The sequence below is a fragment of the Canis lupus genome, chromosome 30 (genome assembly GCF_003254725.2).
Source record: "Canis lupus dingo isolate Sandy chromosome 30, ASM325472v2, whole genome shotgun sequence".
NCBI lineage: Eukaryota > Metazoa > Chordata > Mammalia > Carnivora > Canidae > Canis > Canis lupus.
Window position 1 is genome coordinate 7,669,330 of NC_064272.1, and position 14,652 is coordinate 7,683,981.

A 14,652-nucleotide genomic window follows, 5' to 3' on the forward strand; every position below is an offset into this window, starting at 1 on the left:
TGGGGTCTGATAAGTGGCCGGAGAGGCAGAGTGAAGTAAGATCTTTAGTTTCTCCTATTTCCTTGACAATCCCCCTCCTTCCCAACCTAGTCTCCAAAATAAGAAGAGATAGATAGCCACATGGGGAATTTTGCCATTTCCTTTGTGGGTTTTTTGGGGGGCGGGAGTGAGGAGGTGGTGCTAGTACCATCCTTTCCTGTTATTCCTGTCCCTGAGGCCAGGGTTGGGGCTGGAGTTGACTGGTGGTCAAAGCCTCTGAACTTGTGCCTTGTTAGATAGCTGGGAGTCCCAGTTATGTGTTCCTTGACCATAAGAAAATACAGTCATGCTGTTCCTTGGGGTGAAAAAAACCTTCACTCTGGGAGGCATAGAGCAAACCCAACAAGGGAGTTTTGATTCTGGGGAAAATAATAAGCAAAGACTGTGGTAGGAGTTCAGGAGATTGCCACTGATGTAAAAAGAAGAAAAGAGGAAATGCTGAGCTGTGAAAGTTGGTGTGCAGAGTTAAGGGAAATGCTTAGAACATCCTTATGATCCAGCCAGCAGGTGAAGGCAAAGACCCCAGTAAGAGCAGGGTCACTTCCTGGGGCTCTTAACTCCAGTCAATTCCCCCAGGCAAATGAAGCTCACTGCCCTGGAAGGCTGAGTAAACCTTACAAACCATCCCTTGTTTCCTTGACGTGTACCCACCCCAGTGAAGGTGAGACTGGAAGAGGAGGTAAAGGAGAAAATGGCAACAGTAGACAATATCAAACCAAATAGCTACTTCATTTATTTGACACATACTGAGCGCGCCAGGCTGCTATGCATGGAGCACCTACTCCATGGGCCAGCTGTGTTTTGCATACTCTTAGGTTTAATGCTCTTGACAACCAACCCTTCAGGGTTGTTAGTGGCCCCGTTTCGCAGAAAAGAAAACTGAGGCTTTGGAGGTTAAACTTGACCAGCTGGCTGATGACAGACCTAGATTAAAAGTCAGTCTGTTGAATTCCAAGGCCCACGTTTGTTCCACTCTACCGCACTGCCAGTCCTCAAAAAACATACCTCCCTTGCAATATGGTGTGCTGCCCACCTCTGTCAGGACAGGGCTGTCCCCTGCCCCTTCTGTCCTCCTTGTTAGGAGGCCTGAAGTAAAGCTGCCACCTCCCTACCGCTCTGCAGGCATCTTCCTTCTCCAGTCCTCCAGCTCTGTGCCTGGGTTCCTGATTGCTCTGTCTCATGAAGACCTTCCCATTTTTGAGGAGAGTCTTGTCAGTTGGTTGGAAAGGAGAAAGGCATCTAAGAGGAAGTCTCTCAGCCAGGCCTTTAAACAGAGGAGCCTGGAATTGCTACATGTAGGCTTCCATGACCCTGAGGTTTGTGGAGGGATGTCTATGCTTCCCTCCTGCTCCATAGCTGGTTCCAGCCTCGGGGGGAGAGATGACCACCATAGCTGCTGGTTCCCTTATCCTGAGGAAGGGCTCCTTTTTTTGAGAAAAGCTCAATGATACTTGCCTAGCACTAGGGTCTTCCTACAGTGAAGATGTCCTGGGCCAGTCTCTGTACTCTCCAACCCCTAGTGACTCCCAGGATGTCCTTTTTCCTGACATCCTTCTGGATGTTACCTTCAAGGAGAGACGCCCCATTCCTCAATAGCCCTTCACAAGGCAACTTTCTGTCCTGCATAGGTCCTGTTGTGAGGACTGAACTGTGATGCCCGAATTCTATATTCCCATCCCATAGTCAAACATATACTCTCTAATGAGGGCCCATATGTACAGTTGGTAGCACTGGGGGGTTTAGGAGAAGTTTGTGAATCTTAGAATTCAAATTCTTGATCATGATCAGTTTTGGAGACATCTGAATTCAAGGGCTTTGCCTAAATCTGCTCTTTCCCAACTCCATCCTTTGGGAGTCATAGGTCAAGTCCAGGGTCATGCTCTAAATGCATATGTGTATGACTGGAGGGCAAGGGGGAAACTTGAGCTTAGAGTCATCCATCCTTACCTATTCTTGCCTCACAGGGGTCTTCTTCCCACATGCCTAAGAATATTCCCAAGCCTTTTCAAAATTCCTCTAATCAGTCCCACACCAACATCTTCCACTTCCTTCACCTCCTCCCATTCCTAACCAACTTCCTCACTCCCCACTACAGGAAGCTCACTACCCACTCACTGGCTTCTCAGGCATCTTCCCAGGTGTCTCAGCTTCCCACCCAACTCTGAAGCCAGGAAGCTTCCACTGGGTGGGGGCAGGGGCAGCCATCCCCGGGGGGTAAGGGGGGATCCCCGACTTGCCAGCAATGAGTCCTTAGAGTCTAGAGTCAGTCTGCCCCTACCTCTCCATACATTCTAGTCCAAACCCTTACTACTCAACCTGTGGTCCAGGAACTAGCAACATAGATATCACCAGGAGCCTATTAGAAATGCACATTTCTGGGTCTACCACAGACCTACTGAATTAGAATCCGCATTACTCTGCACCTTAATATGTGAGAAGCAATCTATTCGGCTGAAAAGATACCCCTCCTCAGGCTTCCTGAGTAGAGGGGGTGGAGCAGGAGCCAGTGAGAAAGCCCCAGCTGTGACCCCACAGTTCAGCCCTCACTTTGAGAGTGGAGGACCCCTGGGGATGATCATCTAGACACTCCCCAGAGAAGCCAGAGAGACTGGTGAGGCCTGGGACCCTCAGCAGAGAGGAACAGCCACTGCAGGGCCAAAGAGAAGGGGAGCAGTGGGGGCCACTCGGGGAGACCCAGGCAGGAGCTTGGGGGCAAAGGGCACACGTGGTGAGAAAGGAAGGGGCACCTGCCTTTTCAAGCAGAGGTGAGCTTGTTCTCTTCGGGCTCCTACCACCATCCCCAGCTCCTATCAGAGAGTGGCTTCTGCCGTGTAGCCTGGGTCTGCTGGATGACTGGGTTTCTCCCTCCCTCTTGCTGGCAGAGTCACCATCGCCCACCAGCTGCGCTGCTGCTAGTGGGTGCTCAGGAAATGTTTGTTGAATTGAGAGGAAGCCACAGCTTGTGTGGAGTCTGAATAATTCACCAGCCGTGGGCCTGGTTGGGGGTGGGTGGGGGGAACAGAGACCAAGTAGGAAGGCAGAGTCCCGAAGTTGTCAGTTTCTCTGTCCCTTGTCTGAGTCCCTGCTTTTGAACGGGGTGGTGCAAGGGAGGTGGTGGAGAGGAGGAAGGAGGAGACACAGGAAATGGCCCTGGGCTGTGGGGCTCCCCTTCCCCCCTACCTTGATGCTGTCTTGATGCTACACCTGATGCCTGAACTGGGTGTGGGGGAGGCTATCCCCAATGATGAGCTCTCCTCCCACACTATGGGGAGAAGAGCCATTCCTCTTCCCACCCAACCCCACGCCATTTCAGTGAGGAGGCCTGTCCAGGGACCCTGTCTTCTGCAGAGGAGACCTGAGCTCTGCTCTTCTGTCCCCAGCTCTGTCCTACCTGCTGTGGCCTCCCTTTCTTCAGAAAGAAGGAAAGAGCAGAAAGAAGGAAAGGCCTTAGCCTCCTCTTCCACATAGGTGGGAGGCTGTCAGCGGATGACTGAGATTCCCCTGGTTTGGCCATTCTTTGAGTATGGCCAGGCTGTGAGACATCCAGGTACCAGGCAGAAGCATGGGAAGGGCCCCAAGCCTGGGCTGGTCCAGCTGTGGAGGTGGCCTGCACCTGAGAAGGCAAAACCACAGCTGGAAAGAGAAGCTATGCCTTAGGGGTGACAGGCCAAGAGAGGAGAGCCAGGTTCTGAGTGCTTCTAAGCCTTGCTTTCTCATGGCAGCGAAGCTTGTGGCCTGGGTAGCAGTAGACCCAGGGCAGGGCTAGACAGCTTCAGGGACCAGATGTGGCATGAGAATACACCAGGAGCTTTACCTGCAGGTGAAAACACACCTATGGAAGGGATGTGCCCAGGGATGTGCACATGAGGTGCCCTCATAATGTCACCCCCCGCCCCCGGAGAGTTTGCCCAACTGCTCAGCCAGACTGCCACAAGCCACCAGGATCCGAACACCCATTACACTCTAGAGTCCTGCCTGCATTCTTCCCTCCTCCTCTCCACAGCCTGGTCCCTTGGCCCACAGGAGCTTTGCTCAGCATCTTCCCGCAGGACCAGGCCCTCCTGTCCTGCTTCTTGCTCCTCCTGTGCCCCTTGCCCTTTGGCCCATTCCCCTGGGGGGCCTGCTTCGTGGTGCCAAGCCCTGTTGGGCCCCAGCCTTGCCACACCTGTCTTCTCTGAGCTCTGGGGGCCCTGCTCCTCCTTGCGGCTCCGAACAAGTCTGTAGTTCCAGCTCAGCCTGGGGGTCATTCCACCCCGGGAGCTGCTTGGAACCATCCAGTGAGGACACAGGGTTCTCCTGGGCCCCAGGCCTCGGAGAGAGCTCACGTACACTCTCCCTGGACCCAGGGCTGCTGGCCCCTCCTAGAGAAAGGTCAAGGGGAACCAAGTCAGAGTGTTGTGGAGAGCCAGGGACCAGACTGGCTGCAGAGGCTCCTGACTCCCTCTTTGGCTCCCCAGGGGGTACTGGGGCTGGGCTGGCTGCTGGGGCGCTTTTGGCTCCGCCCAGCTCCATCCTGCTCTGCTTCTGGGAATGTCCCTCTTCGCTCCGAGTCTTTCTTGTACTTTGGCTTCTCTGAAACAAGAGATTGGCCCTGTTGGCTGGGGAATTCAGAGCTCATGTCCCTAGCCCACCCCGTCCTAGTCCCAAGCACCCACCTCCTGGTTCTCCAGCTCCTCCTTGTCTTCCTTTGTTTCCCACCTGTAGAAACACAGCGCATGGCAGGCCCTACTCCTACCCACCCCACCTCAGGTCAGTTGCTCTGTAGCTGTGGCCCGTGCTCCCAGGAGCTGCCAGGGCCCAAGGGTCTCGGAAGAGCCTCAGAGCCAGAGCAGTGCTCTGGGATGCTCCCCTTCTGGCCTGACCTGTTCCGCAAATCCAGCCACTTCCTCTGAACACCACCCACTCTAGCCCCATCCCAGGTCTCCAGCTGCTGTTTATGGCCAAGCCTACAGCACCTCGAGTTCCAGGGGGACTCTGGACGTGTCCCTGCCTGCACAGCCTGGGAAAGGCACGCCCGGTTTCCCGGGGGGGGGGGGGGGGGGGGCAACTGCTGTAATTACTGCCGGCCTCCCTGGGCACCAGGCTCTCGCGCTGCTGCCTTTGCTGCCCGCCTCTCCCCAAACCTCATTAACCTGCTTCCAAGCAGCCCTCAGGCAGAAGGCAGCAGCCCCAGGGGCCGGAGCAGAAACCCCGACCAGTGCGGGTCCCAACCTCCCAGGGGCAAGGGAGGTCCAGGAAATCAGGTAGCCCAGGGGCTTCCCCTGATTCTGCCCCCTGCCACCTGTTACCTGCGGGCCCTGCCAGTCAGCCTCTCTGTCCCCTGGGCTTTGCTTCGTGTGGCCGAGACCGCTGAGGGTCTGCTGGGTGGCCCACCCTGAGTAGTACCACCTGCAAGAGATGGTCCATGAATCAAGGAGAGAAGAGGGCCATGGCAGCCCGGCTCCTGCATTGGCTCACGCGACCCTGCTCCTCTTCCTCTCCCAACTCACCTTTGCCATCAAGACACAGTGGTGGGGGCTGTGACCTCCGGTGGCTCCTGGGGCCTAAGTGAGGCAAAGTAAGTGGAGAAAGAGTAGGGTGATAAAGGATCCAAAGCAGTAACACTAGTTCTTCCAGGATTGGGAAGCTGTCAGTCTTCCTCTTGGTCCAGGTGTGGGTTTTCTGACTCCCAAAGATGCCTGGTCTTGGGGTCAAGAGAGCTGGGTCCCTGTGCTCCCTTTGGCATTCCTGGTTGGTAGCTGGCTGAGTCTCTCCAGCCCCAGGTTCCTCGTGTGTAAAATTAGGACACTGGCAATTCTGAAAGCTCTTTTCCTACAACAGGTCGGGGGCAGGGAAACCAGAGCTTTCACCCGGGAGGCACCAACTTCGAAGGATCCCAGTGCAGACTTCCTTGTGAGCCTCCTCCCCAGACCTTCTGGGGTCAGAACCCAGTGTAGGAGCTCTGGGTTTGGAGGGTGGGAAGGTGCCCTGGCTCTGATAATGGAGGAGAGGAAGGAAGATGTTATTCCCTGCCTCCTTCCAGCTCCAAAAATAAGAGGCACAGCAAGAGACAGAGAAAGGAGAGGGAGCATTGTGAGAAAAGCCAAGGAGGGGCAGGGAGTGAGGTGGGTATTGGCTCACCCCTGGTGCTGCCCACCCTGGCCAGGCCTTCTTCTCGAGGCTTGCTGGGGTCCTGTAGCCTATGGAGCCAGAGAGTCAGGCTGCTGTGGGGTGGACACGAGCTACAGCCAGACCCACACAGCCACTGCCTCCCCCAGCCCCAACCCCAGAACTGACGGCAGCAAAATGAAGGCAGACCCAAGAAAATGGGGATCCCAGTGCCCACCCTGAGCCCAAGGCCCAACCAGGGGGCCCAGGCAGACCCTTCACCACCCTGGGGAAGGTCCCACAAGCCCTCCAAGAAGCATCCTATGGTTAGTCCTACACCAAGCCCTGTAAGCATGTCAGTCCAACAAGCTGCCCGGCCCTGCCACCCACGTGGGCTTGGCCTTGTCCAGGTCCCATGGGCGGCGCCAGTCACCCTGTGCATCTCTGTGCCTGGCCACACGAGCCAGGTCAATCTGTTCCCGCTCCTGTTTCCACTGGGCATAGTCCCAGCCCACCTCCAAGGGTCCCTCCACCGGGACCAGGCCTGGACTCTGGGGCTCTCGAGCACCCTGCAAGGAGAAGACACTCAGCACCATGGGGTAGAAGCAGCAGGCAGCCCTGGTTTTGGGGCGGAAATCTGGATACTATCAACACCCTCCTCTCAAGGTTTTGCTGTCCCCAACTAAAAATGAAATTCATTCCATCTCTAACATGTCAGTTGCCATAGGCACGGTTTCCATCCACTTGTTAGCTCTGTCTTTTCGGCAAGTTACTTAACCTCTCTGTGTATCACTTCCTCATCTGTACGATGGGGCCTGTCCACTGGGGTGTTGCAGGGGTGTGTGCACAGCCCTAGAGGGGAGCGGCTTCGAGCTGCTGTGATCGAGAGCCAGGACTAGGGGCTGCTGCCACCTAGAGGTCACACCTGGCACACAGCCAGTCGTCCGGCAGCCTCCAGGCCCACCCCAAGGTCCCCACATGTTGCTATCCAGAGATCCAGTTAGGGTAAGGGGCTGACCTCCGGCCTACCCTATGAGGGTAAGGCCCACCCAGCGTGGAGGCTGGCCCAGAGAAAGGAAGAAGGGGTGGGAATTCTCGCTGGTGCTGCCTGGACCACGTCCCCACAGATGGGGGATATAGGTGACTCAGCTTCTCCGCCTCCCCCAAATGGTGACTGCCACTTTCACGTCCCCATCCCCTCTTGAAGATGTACTTTCCGTGCAGAATCCGAGCTGACGGCCATCTGCAGAGAGGGAGTCCGGCCCAAGCCCCTTCCACGGGACCTTCCTGCCCCCTGGTTCCTTGCTCTGGTGGGCTTCGCACTTACGATCCGCTTGGCCTGGGGGCAGGGGAAGGGTGGGCAGTGTGGCACAGCCGGGTAAGAAGAGGCTGCCAGCCTGATACCTGGGCTTCCCCCTACCCTGCTCACCTCAGCTTTGTTTTCCATGGTCACAGCCAGCTCCACCCGCTCCCCCAAGCAGAAAGTACCAGTGTGGTCCTCCACCCCCTCATCCTCAAGCATTTCACTGGCTGCTCCAGGTCTGAGGGATCTTGCCCAGTTCCGGCTGACCACCCGCTTCTCCTGCAGAACGAGATGCCATGTCTCAGACCACGTGGGCCACGCTGAGCAGGAGCTGGGACTGAGTCCTTTGGGGAGGTTCCCCAGGCTGGGTTCCAGCTCTGGCCCTCCCTGGAATGCTCATAGAGGAGCTGACTCCATGGGGCATTCACATGCCAGTAGCATTAGGTTATCCGGGGCCTGGGGCCACCCAGGGGCCCAAGATGCCACAACAGCCCGTCATCTCAGAGCTGAAAATCCAGAGCACTCAGACAATGCGGCTTTGTCCTTCAGATACTGCTCCTGGCATTCAGCCCCCCTCCTCTGTCCCTCTGGGGTTTGGGGTTTAGGAGTGGCCTGTGATTTGGTGCATGGGTGCCGGGCTGGGGTGCCCTAACTTTCACATTCACCTGGAAAAGGGTATGAGGAAGGTTCTCTTTGGTGGCCTTGCAGCTGTGGCCCTTGGGGGTCAGGGGGCAGCAGTGGGCTGGGCTGTATAAGGCTGGGAACTGAAGGGTAAGCCTCAGAACTGTAAGTGGAGGAAACAGAGGAGCAGGAGCACTTGTCCTCCTCTGACACGGGCTGGGCCTCCACCTCCTTGCCACCCCACCCTATTTCCCTGGGTGGGGCTTACGCCGGGAACCTGGCTGATAGTGACAATGAGGCCATCAGGTCGGAGGAATTCCGGTGTGGTCACGGCCATGCCCCCCTGCTCCGCCTGCCGACGGTCCTCTTGGATCTCCTGCGGGAGGGCCCGGGGTCAGCACAGGCCATGGCCCCCCAGACGCACACAGACAGGCCTACACAGAGAGACACCGATGGGACACCAGGGGGCAGAGGCACCGCATCAGAGTCCCCAGGATGCTCACGGAGTTTCTGAGTCGGCCCACAGCACTGTAACCCGGCCCCTGGCCGAGGGCCTGCGGGGAAAGACCGCCACGCAGCGGTCTGTGGGTCAGACGGGGAGGGCCACCCGGTCGGTCCTCCCAGCCCCCGTCACGGCCCACTCACCTGGTACCTTCGTAGTAAGGCTTGGTTCTTCTTTCGGAGGGCAACTATCCTCCGATCCAGCTCGGCATCCTTCTCCTCCTGCCTGTTCATAGGTGACTCGGCACCGTGAGGCCCCTGCAGACGGCAGGGTTCCCAAGCTCCTGACTGCTGGCCGGCCCGTCCCTTATCCGGCCCCTAACGTTCACATTCACCTGAGAAGCACGTTCTTACCGCGAACAGACCCCAGCCCCAGAGCTAGGCTTGCGAGGGGAGATGGCACATGGCAGGCCCCAAGTCCCCACCCTCCTAGCTTGTCTGCCTGTCTCTCTGCTGCCTCAGGGGCTCAGGTCAGGGCCTTATACCCAGGCCTGCAGCTCCCAGCAGTGGCTGCCCCTCCCCCGGGCTCCCCAGGGAGCGCCACTGCTGAGCAGAGCCTGGAACAAGAGTTATAAATGGCTCTGGCAGCGGAACCTGCCGTGACTGGGAAGTTGCCAGGGGATTCGGGAGGTCGGGGTGGGAGCGGGGAGAGCCGTTTGGCTCCCAGGCCCAGAACCACAGTAAAGAGAGGCCCCTGCTCTGTCCCAGGCTCCCAGGCCCTGGGCCCTACTCCCCAGGCTTGAGCCCGGCCTGTGGCCTGTGGGAAAGGGCCGCTCCCCGAGCCCAGCCTCTCGGGGCAGGAGAGAGCCAGTTCCTCCGGCAGGCCCAGTCCGGAGCCACCCTAAGGAAGCCGAGCCTCTGCCCTGGGAGCCCCGTCTCTCTCCCTGTCTGGCTGCTGGGCCTCCGTTGTAGCCACACGCCCCTGCCCAGCCCCCCACCGGCCTAGGCACAGGCCTCTTCCTCCCAGGCCCAGCTGTTCCCAGCTGCCCCCAGAGTGTGACTGCCTGGTGTCCCAGCCTCCTCCCAGCCCCAAGAAGCCCCCCACCAGAGGTGAGGTGCCACTCACAGCTGAGTGCATGGCAACAGTGGGCACCGAGAGAATTCCAGAGCAGCCCCAGGGGAGCCAGAGCAGGAGGGAAGCTGGAGCCGCAGAGCCACGGGAGCCGGAGCCGGAGCCGGAGCCGGAGCCGGGCCTCTGCTGGCCTCTCCCTGCCGGCTTCACTGCTCAGCACACGAGATCATGTTGTGATTACAAAAGACTCCTCTGGGCTCCGAGCCAGGAATGCGCGCCGCCGCCCCCACCCATCCACTCTCAGAGGGCAAGGACCAGGGCACTGGCCCTGCCCAGCACCTCTCCCTGTCCTGCCCCAGTGTCCCCAGAGGCACAGGCAAGAACCTCTCTCTGTTGGCTTGAGCCCACACAGGGGGCCAGACTGCCCCAGGCCCTGCCTTCTCTGAGCCCCTAGGCCTAGCAGAGCCCCAGCCTGGACCGACCTGCAGATGGACAGGCAGCCAGCATGTGCCTCTGTCCGTCCCATTGAGCCATCGGCCATCCCAGTCTGAGGGCCCCCACCTCACATGAGCCTCCCCTTACTGTGCTCATCAGCTCTGGTTTACATAATTTGAAGGGATCAAAAAGCCCACCACCCCTCCCCCCAAGGCCACCAAATCCAACTACGTATCTGAAATAACACCATTAGTCATTCCTTTAGGTTGAACGTTGTCTTCCCTGTATTTTAAAGAACAGCCCCTCCTGAGAGGCTCGGCTGTTCGAGTCTTTCCTTGGTGTGGGGAGCTGAGCCTTCCTGCATGGCACGTGCAGAGTTGGGCCAACAGGCTCCCCACTCAGGGTCCTACTTCTGGGCCCTTCCTGGCATTGCTCTCTGGGACTGGCCTTTCAGCCTCTCCCACCCTCAGAAAAGAAGCAGACTTTCTCAGGAAAATGTCTCCCCAAATCAGCTGAGGCTGCTCCCTCTGCCCAAGAGAGCAGCTTGCCTGGCAGTCCCACTCTTGGAGCCTCCATGAGCTGGGGCTTGTGGTGCTGGGGGGCCAGGTGGTCTCTGTATCAGGGCTACCTGTGGTCTCTTTCAATAGCTTTAGGGCCCCAACCTCCAAGCCCTAAAGGGAGAGTCAGAGGTTCCTACATCCCCCATGTCCCTGATTGGCCAGGCCTGTTTCCTTAATTCCATGCTGTGTCGCCAAAGCAGAAAGCCCTGCTGCCCTCTATCCTACCCAGCCCAGCCCAGTCAGCCAGAGTTTCAATCTCTGCTCCCTATGAATCATCTCTTCCTGCCCCCCTCCCATCCTAACCATGGGGAGCCACTTTCCTGGTACCTTCACACGGTACCCTGACCCCACACCCAATATCCTCAGCCCCAGAGTCCCCATCCTGCTTGGAAATGCCACCACATTCTCTCTTCCTTTCCTGTCGGATGTTCCCACTGAGTCAGACTACCAGCAATGGTGACGTACTCAGGATCCTCTCCTGAGTGTCTGTCTCTCTCTCTCTCTCTCTCTGCCTTTCGGTCCTTCTCCCACCCTCTCAGAGTACTGCCTTGAACAGGCTGCTGAGTTCCAACCTAGCTCCCGAAGGCCAGAGGCGGGGCCCCGGTGGGGTGACAGCCCAGCTTCCCACCACCTGCCCCACACCTTGGGGCCTGCCCAGCACCAGCCTGGGATGGGGAGATGCACCTGCTGAGACCTAATGTTCTGTGTCACCTTTGGAACCCAGGCTCCCACCAGGTCAGGAGCAGTGGAGCATAGTTAGAGGAGGCTACAGGGGCTAGCTAGGCCAGATCACTCATGCCCCTCACTCCTGTTCCCAGCCAGAGTCCGGGCAGGACAGCAGCAGGGGAGCCAGAGGTGTAGATAACAATCCAGCTACCCCTCTGGAAGGGCCTGCAGAGAGAGACTCTCCTATCCTAACCCAGTGGCAAAGGCCTCAGGGCCCATCAGGCTGCAGGCCCACATGCTGTGATAGGACACACCACTGACCAGATAGGGCCTCCCGGTCACTAGCCCTGTGCTTCCCAGGTGTTACACATGTCATACCTCAAAGCATCCTTTCCATTCTCCTATATTCTCCTGAGTCCAAGGTGTGTTTATCTGCTCCTCCACAGGACTGAGGCTCTCTGAGAACAGAAATGGTGTGCCAAGTGCCTCCGGATCCCTAGGGCCTGGCCCCGGGCCCTTATAAACCACAGGCAATCCCTCAGCGCTTGCAGAGCAAATACGGAGTGAATAAGCCATGCTGTCCTGTGGAGGGCCATCGGGATCCCATGCATTTGCTCTGACCGCCTTTCTCGGCCCAGAACACAGGGGCTCTGAGTGAGGCCACAGGCGGTGAAGGCCCCTGGCCTGGGCAGGTAGGGGAGACCGGGCCTCGGTTGCTCCGCGCCGCCACTAGAGGACAGCAGAGTCACAAGGCCTGATGAGGTGGGGGTGCTCTTCCACTTCTTCCCTCTGGCTTCCCAGCTCCTCTCCCTGGAGTCTCTATAATCCCCAGGCCGGAGACTCCTGACTGTGCCACACTAGGAAGCCCCGCACTTGTAGAAGCTTTATTTTATTGATGAGGAGGCCCAGAGAGGTAACACCATCTGCCCAGGCCACATAGCCTTTTGTGTCACACATGAGACCAGAAGCCAAGGCACCTGCCATCCAACGAAGCACTCTTCTGCCCCCCACCCCCAGGCTGCCCCCCCAAAACGCTGTTTCCACAGAAACTTCACCCTGTGCCCTGGTCCTCTCTGCTGAGGTGAGCCTGTTGTCCTTGCACCCCAGCCATAGGTCCTGATCACACATCTTTTCCCTGGCGGGTCCCCCACCCTCTCAGGTAGCCTGCCAGCTGGGCCCACAGCCCCACACCTGGAGTGGGCCTTAGTTGAGGTTTTTGTTTGTTTGTTCAAGATTTTATTTATTTATTTGAGAGTGAGAGAGCTGGTGCATGCACAAGCAGAGGGAGGGGGAAGCAGGCTCCCCGCTGAGCAGGCAGCCTGATGTGGGCCTCCATTCCAGGGCCCTGGGATCATGAGCTGAGCTGAAGGCAGACGCCCAACTGACTGAGGCACCCAGGCGCCCCTGGAGTGGACCATATTCAGATGGTATTTGTGGTCTGTGGTCCATAGAACCAGAGCCCATCCTGAAGACAAGATGGCTACGTGTCTGGAGATTGTCACTGAGGAGGAAAGAGGAGAAAGGCCTGCAAGGAAGGGACCATCTGGACCACACACCGAGACTGGGGGCACAGACCCGACAGAGGCCTCACTCATGGGCCCTGTTCACTGCTTCCAGAATGGCTACCCTGTCCATGGCTGACTAACAACATACAAGCGCTCCAGCCTTTGCCCTTCCTCAGCCTTGTCATAGCTGAGGCAGAGAGGGATGGGAGAATCCAAATTAACTTCCCCCTCACTGGCTGTACGGCTTTAGGTAAGTCCCTTAGCTCTCTGGTCCTCCTCTGTAGGATGAGGTGTACATACCCCTCCCAGCCAATGGCAGATGAAATGAAGTAACATGTAACATCCATATCTGGAGCAATGTGTGACCTGGAGTAAGGTTTAATTAGTTTTCTTCTTTCCTCAGGTAACCATGATAGCTACCTTCTGGATGCTACCACTACAGCATCCTTTGAGGGGCCCCAAAGGCTGCCTCTTGTCATCCTGCTGGGATCTGGACACACTGAAGCCTTCTGAACTTCTTCTTTTTTTCTTTTTTTTTTTTTTTTAAGATTGTATGTATTTATTCATGAGAGACACTGAGAGAGAGACACGGGCAGAGGGAGAAGCAGGCTCCATGCAGAGAGCCCAATATAGGACCTGATCCTGGGACTCCAGGATTATGCCCTGGGCTGAAGGCAGGCGCTAAATCGCTGAGGCACCCAGACATCCACCCTCTGAACTTCTGAAGCCCACTTGAGACCTGGTGTGCAGATGCTGAGGCACCCCCCAGCATCCTCTCTGAGCCTCCCTTCATGTGGACCCCTGCCCACAAAGCCTCCAAGGCCAGGTTCCTGCCCCACCCTCTGCAGGGAGTACTCCCCTCCCATGTCTGCCCCCTCTGAAGTCCCAGACTCTGGCTGCCATCTCTGGCCAGCTAGCTGCCCTGTGCTTCACCTGCCTTTCTTCCAGCAGGAGAACAAAAAGGCCCAGTTCCAGGTTCACATCCCAATGCCCAGGAACCATTCCTGGCTGGAGCTGAACCCTCAGAGGTCACCGGGGCCACCTTCCCAGCTCTGGGTGTGTGGATGCGTATTGAGGAGGATGGGCAAGGCTGGATTGCTTGAGCACCCAGAAAATAGGCAGGCAACCCTCCAAATGGGAAAGGTCAAGAGGGTGGCTTAAAGACTCCTGGGTTTCCTCTCCTGCAAAGCCAACCCCATCAGGGCCATTCCTGGCTCAAGAAGTTGCTGTCCTGACTCCTACTGACCGGAGGTCTGTGTGCCAGCCTCTCAGGGCAGGCCAGGCCTACACGTGGGTGGGGAGGACTCAGAGTACATGAGGTAGGGCAGGAGGGACAAGCCCTGGCCAGGCTCCAGCCACTGGGGACAGTCTGGGCCTCACCTCTTCCAAGAACACACATGCCAGAGCAGGGTGGAGCTGAAGACCTTTGAGGCAGAAGGAAGCAGAAGGGAGGCTGCTCTGGGGTCCCACTCCTCCTCTGCTTTCCAGGACACACCCAAGGCTGGGACACTACCAGCTTCCCAGCTCCTGGCCCAGCCGTGAGAGATGAGCCCTCATGTGGAATGAACCCCTGGGGTCTCCCTTGTTTGGGGCGGGGGAGTGGGGGGCTCCTGTGGTGAGGGCAAAGGTGACTCACTGTGTTCTCCCAGGACCCACCCCTCCCCCCACTCCCAGAGCTGCCCACAACCAGAAGCCGAGTGAGTGACCTAAGAGGTGAGGGCCCAGACGGCACCTCGGAGGCACTTGCCGACACCAGGCTGCATTAGCCTGAGGCCAGGGCAGCACAGGGCTCAGGCCCACCATAGAGTTTTCCAGCTGAGCTTCAAGGGGATAAGCAATACTCAGCAAGGGGATGGTCGTGAGAGGGCATTCTGTAGATGCATCCCTGGAAGAGCCAGTGGCACGAGCAATGGGGTGTGTTCA

At 57.7% G+C, this 14,652-nt stretch overlaps 1 protein-coding gene across 6 annotated transcripts; it reads right to left on the reverse strand.

The window, feature by feature from the left end:
- Window positions 1–749: 749 nt before the first annotated feature.
- Window positions 750–9,798, reverse strand: CCDC9B (coiled-coil domain containing 9B). Of its 6 annotated transcripts, none has more exons than XM_025473199.3 (11): window positions 9,618–9,798; window positions 8,696–8,809; window positions 8,319–8,426; window positions 7,556–7,708; window positions 7,340–7,465; window positions 6,560–6,695; window positions 6,160–6,218; window positions 5,529–5,850; window positions 5,328–5,427; window positions 4,695–4,737; window positions 750–4,611 (listed from the first exon to the last, which is right to left on the reverse strand). In XM_025473199.3, the coding sequence occupies exons 1-11, from the start codon at window positions 9,627–9,629 to the stop codon at window positions 4,072–4,074; spliced, it is 1,713 nt and encodes a 570-aa protein (XP_025328984.3). In that variant the 5' UTR covers window positions 9,630–9,798; the 3' UTR covers window positions 750–4,071. The 6 variants fall into 6 exon arrangements, with proteins under 6 accessions (XP_025328984.3, XP_025328987.3, XP_025328988.3 ...); XM_025473202.3 differs by having other exon boundaries at window positions 8,319–8,484; XM_025473203.3 differs by having other exon boundaries at window positions 5,529–5,582; window positions 6,517–6,695; window positions 9,618–9,796.
- Between the last annotated feature and the right edge of the window lie 4,854 nt (window positions 9,799–14,652).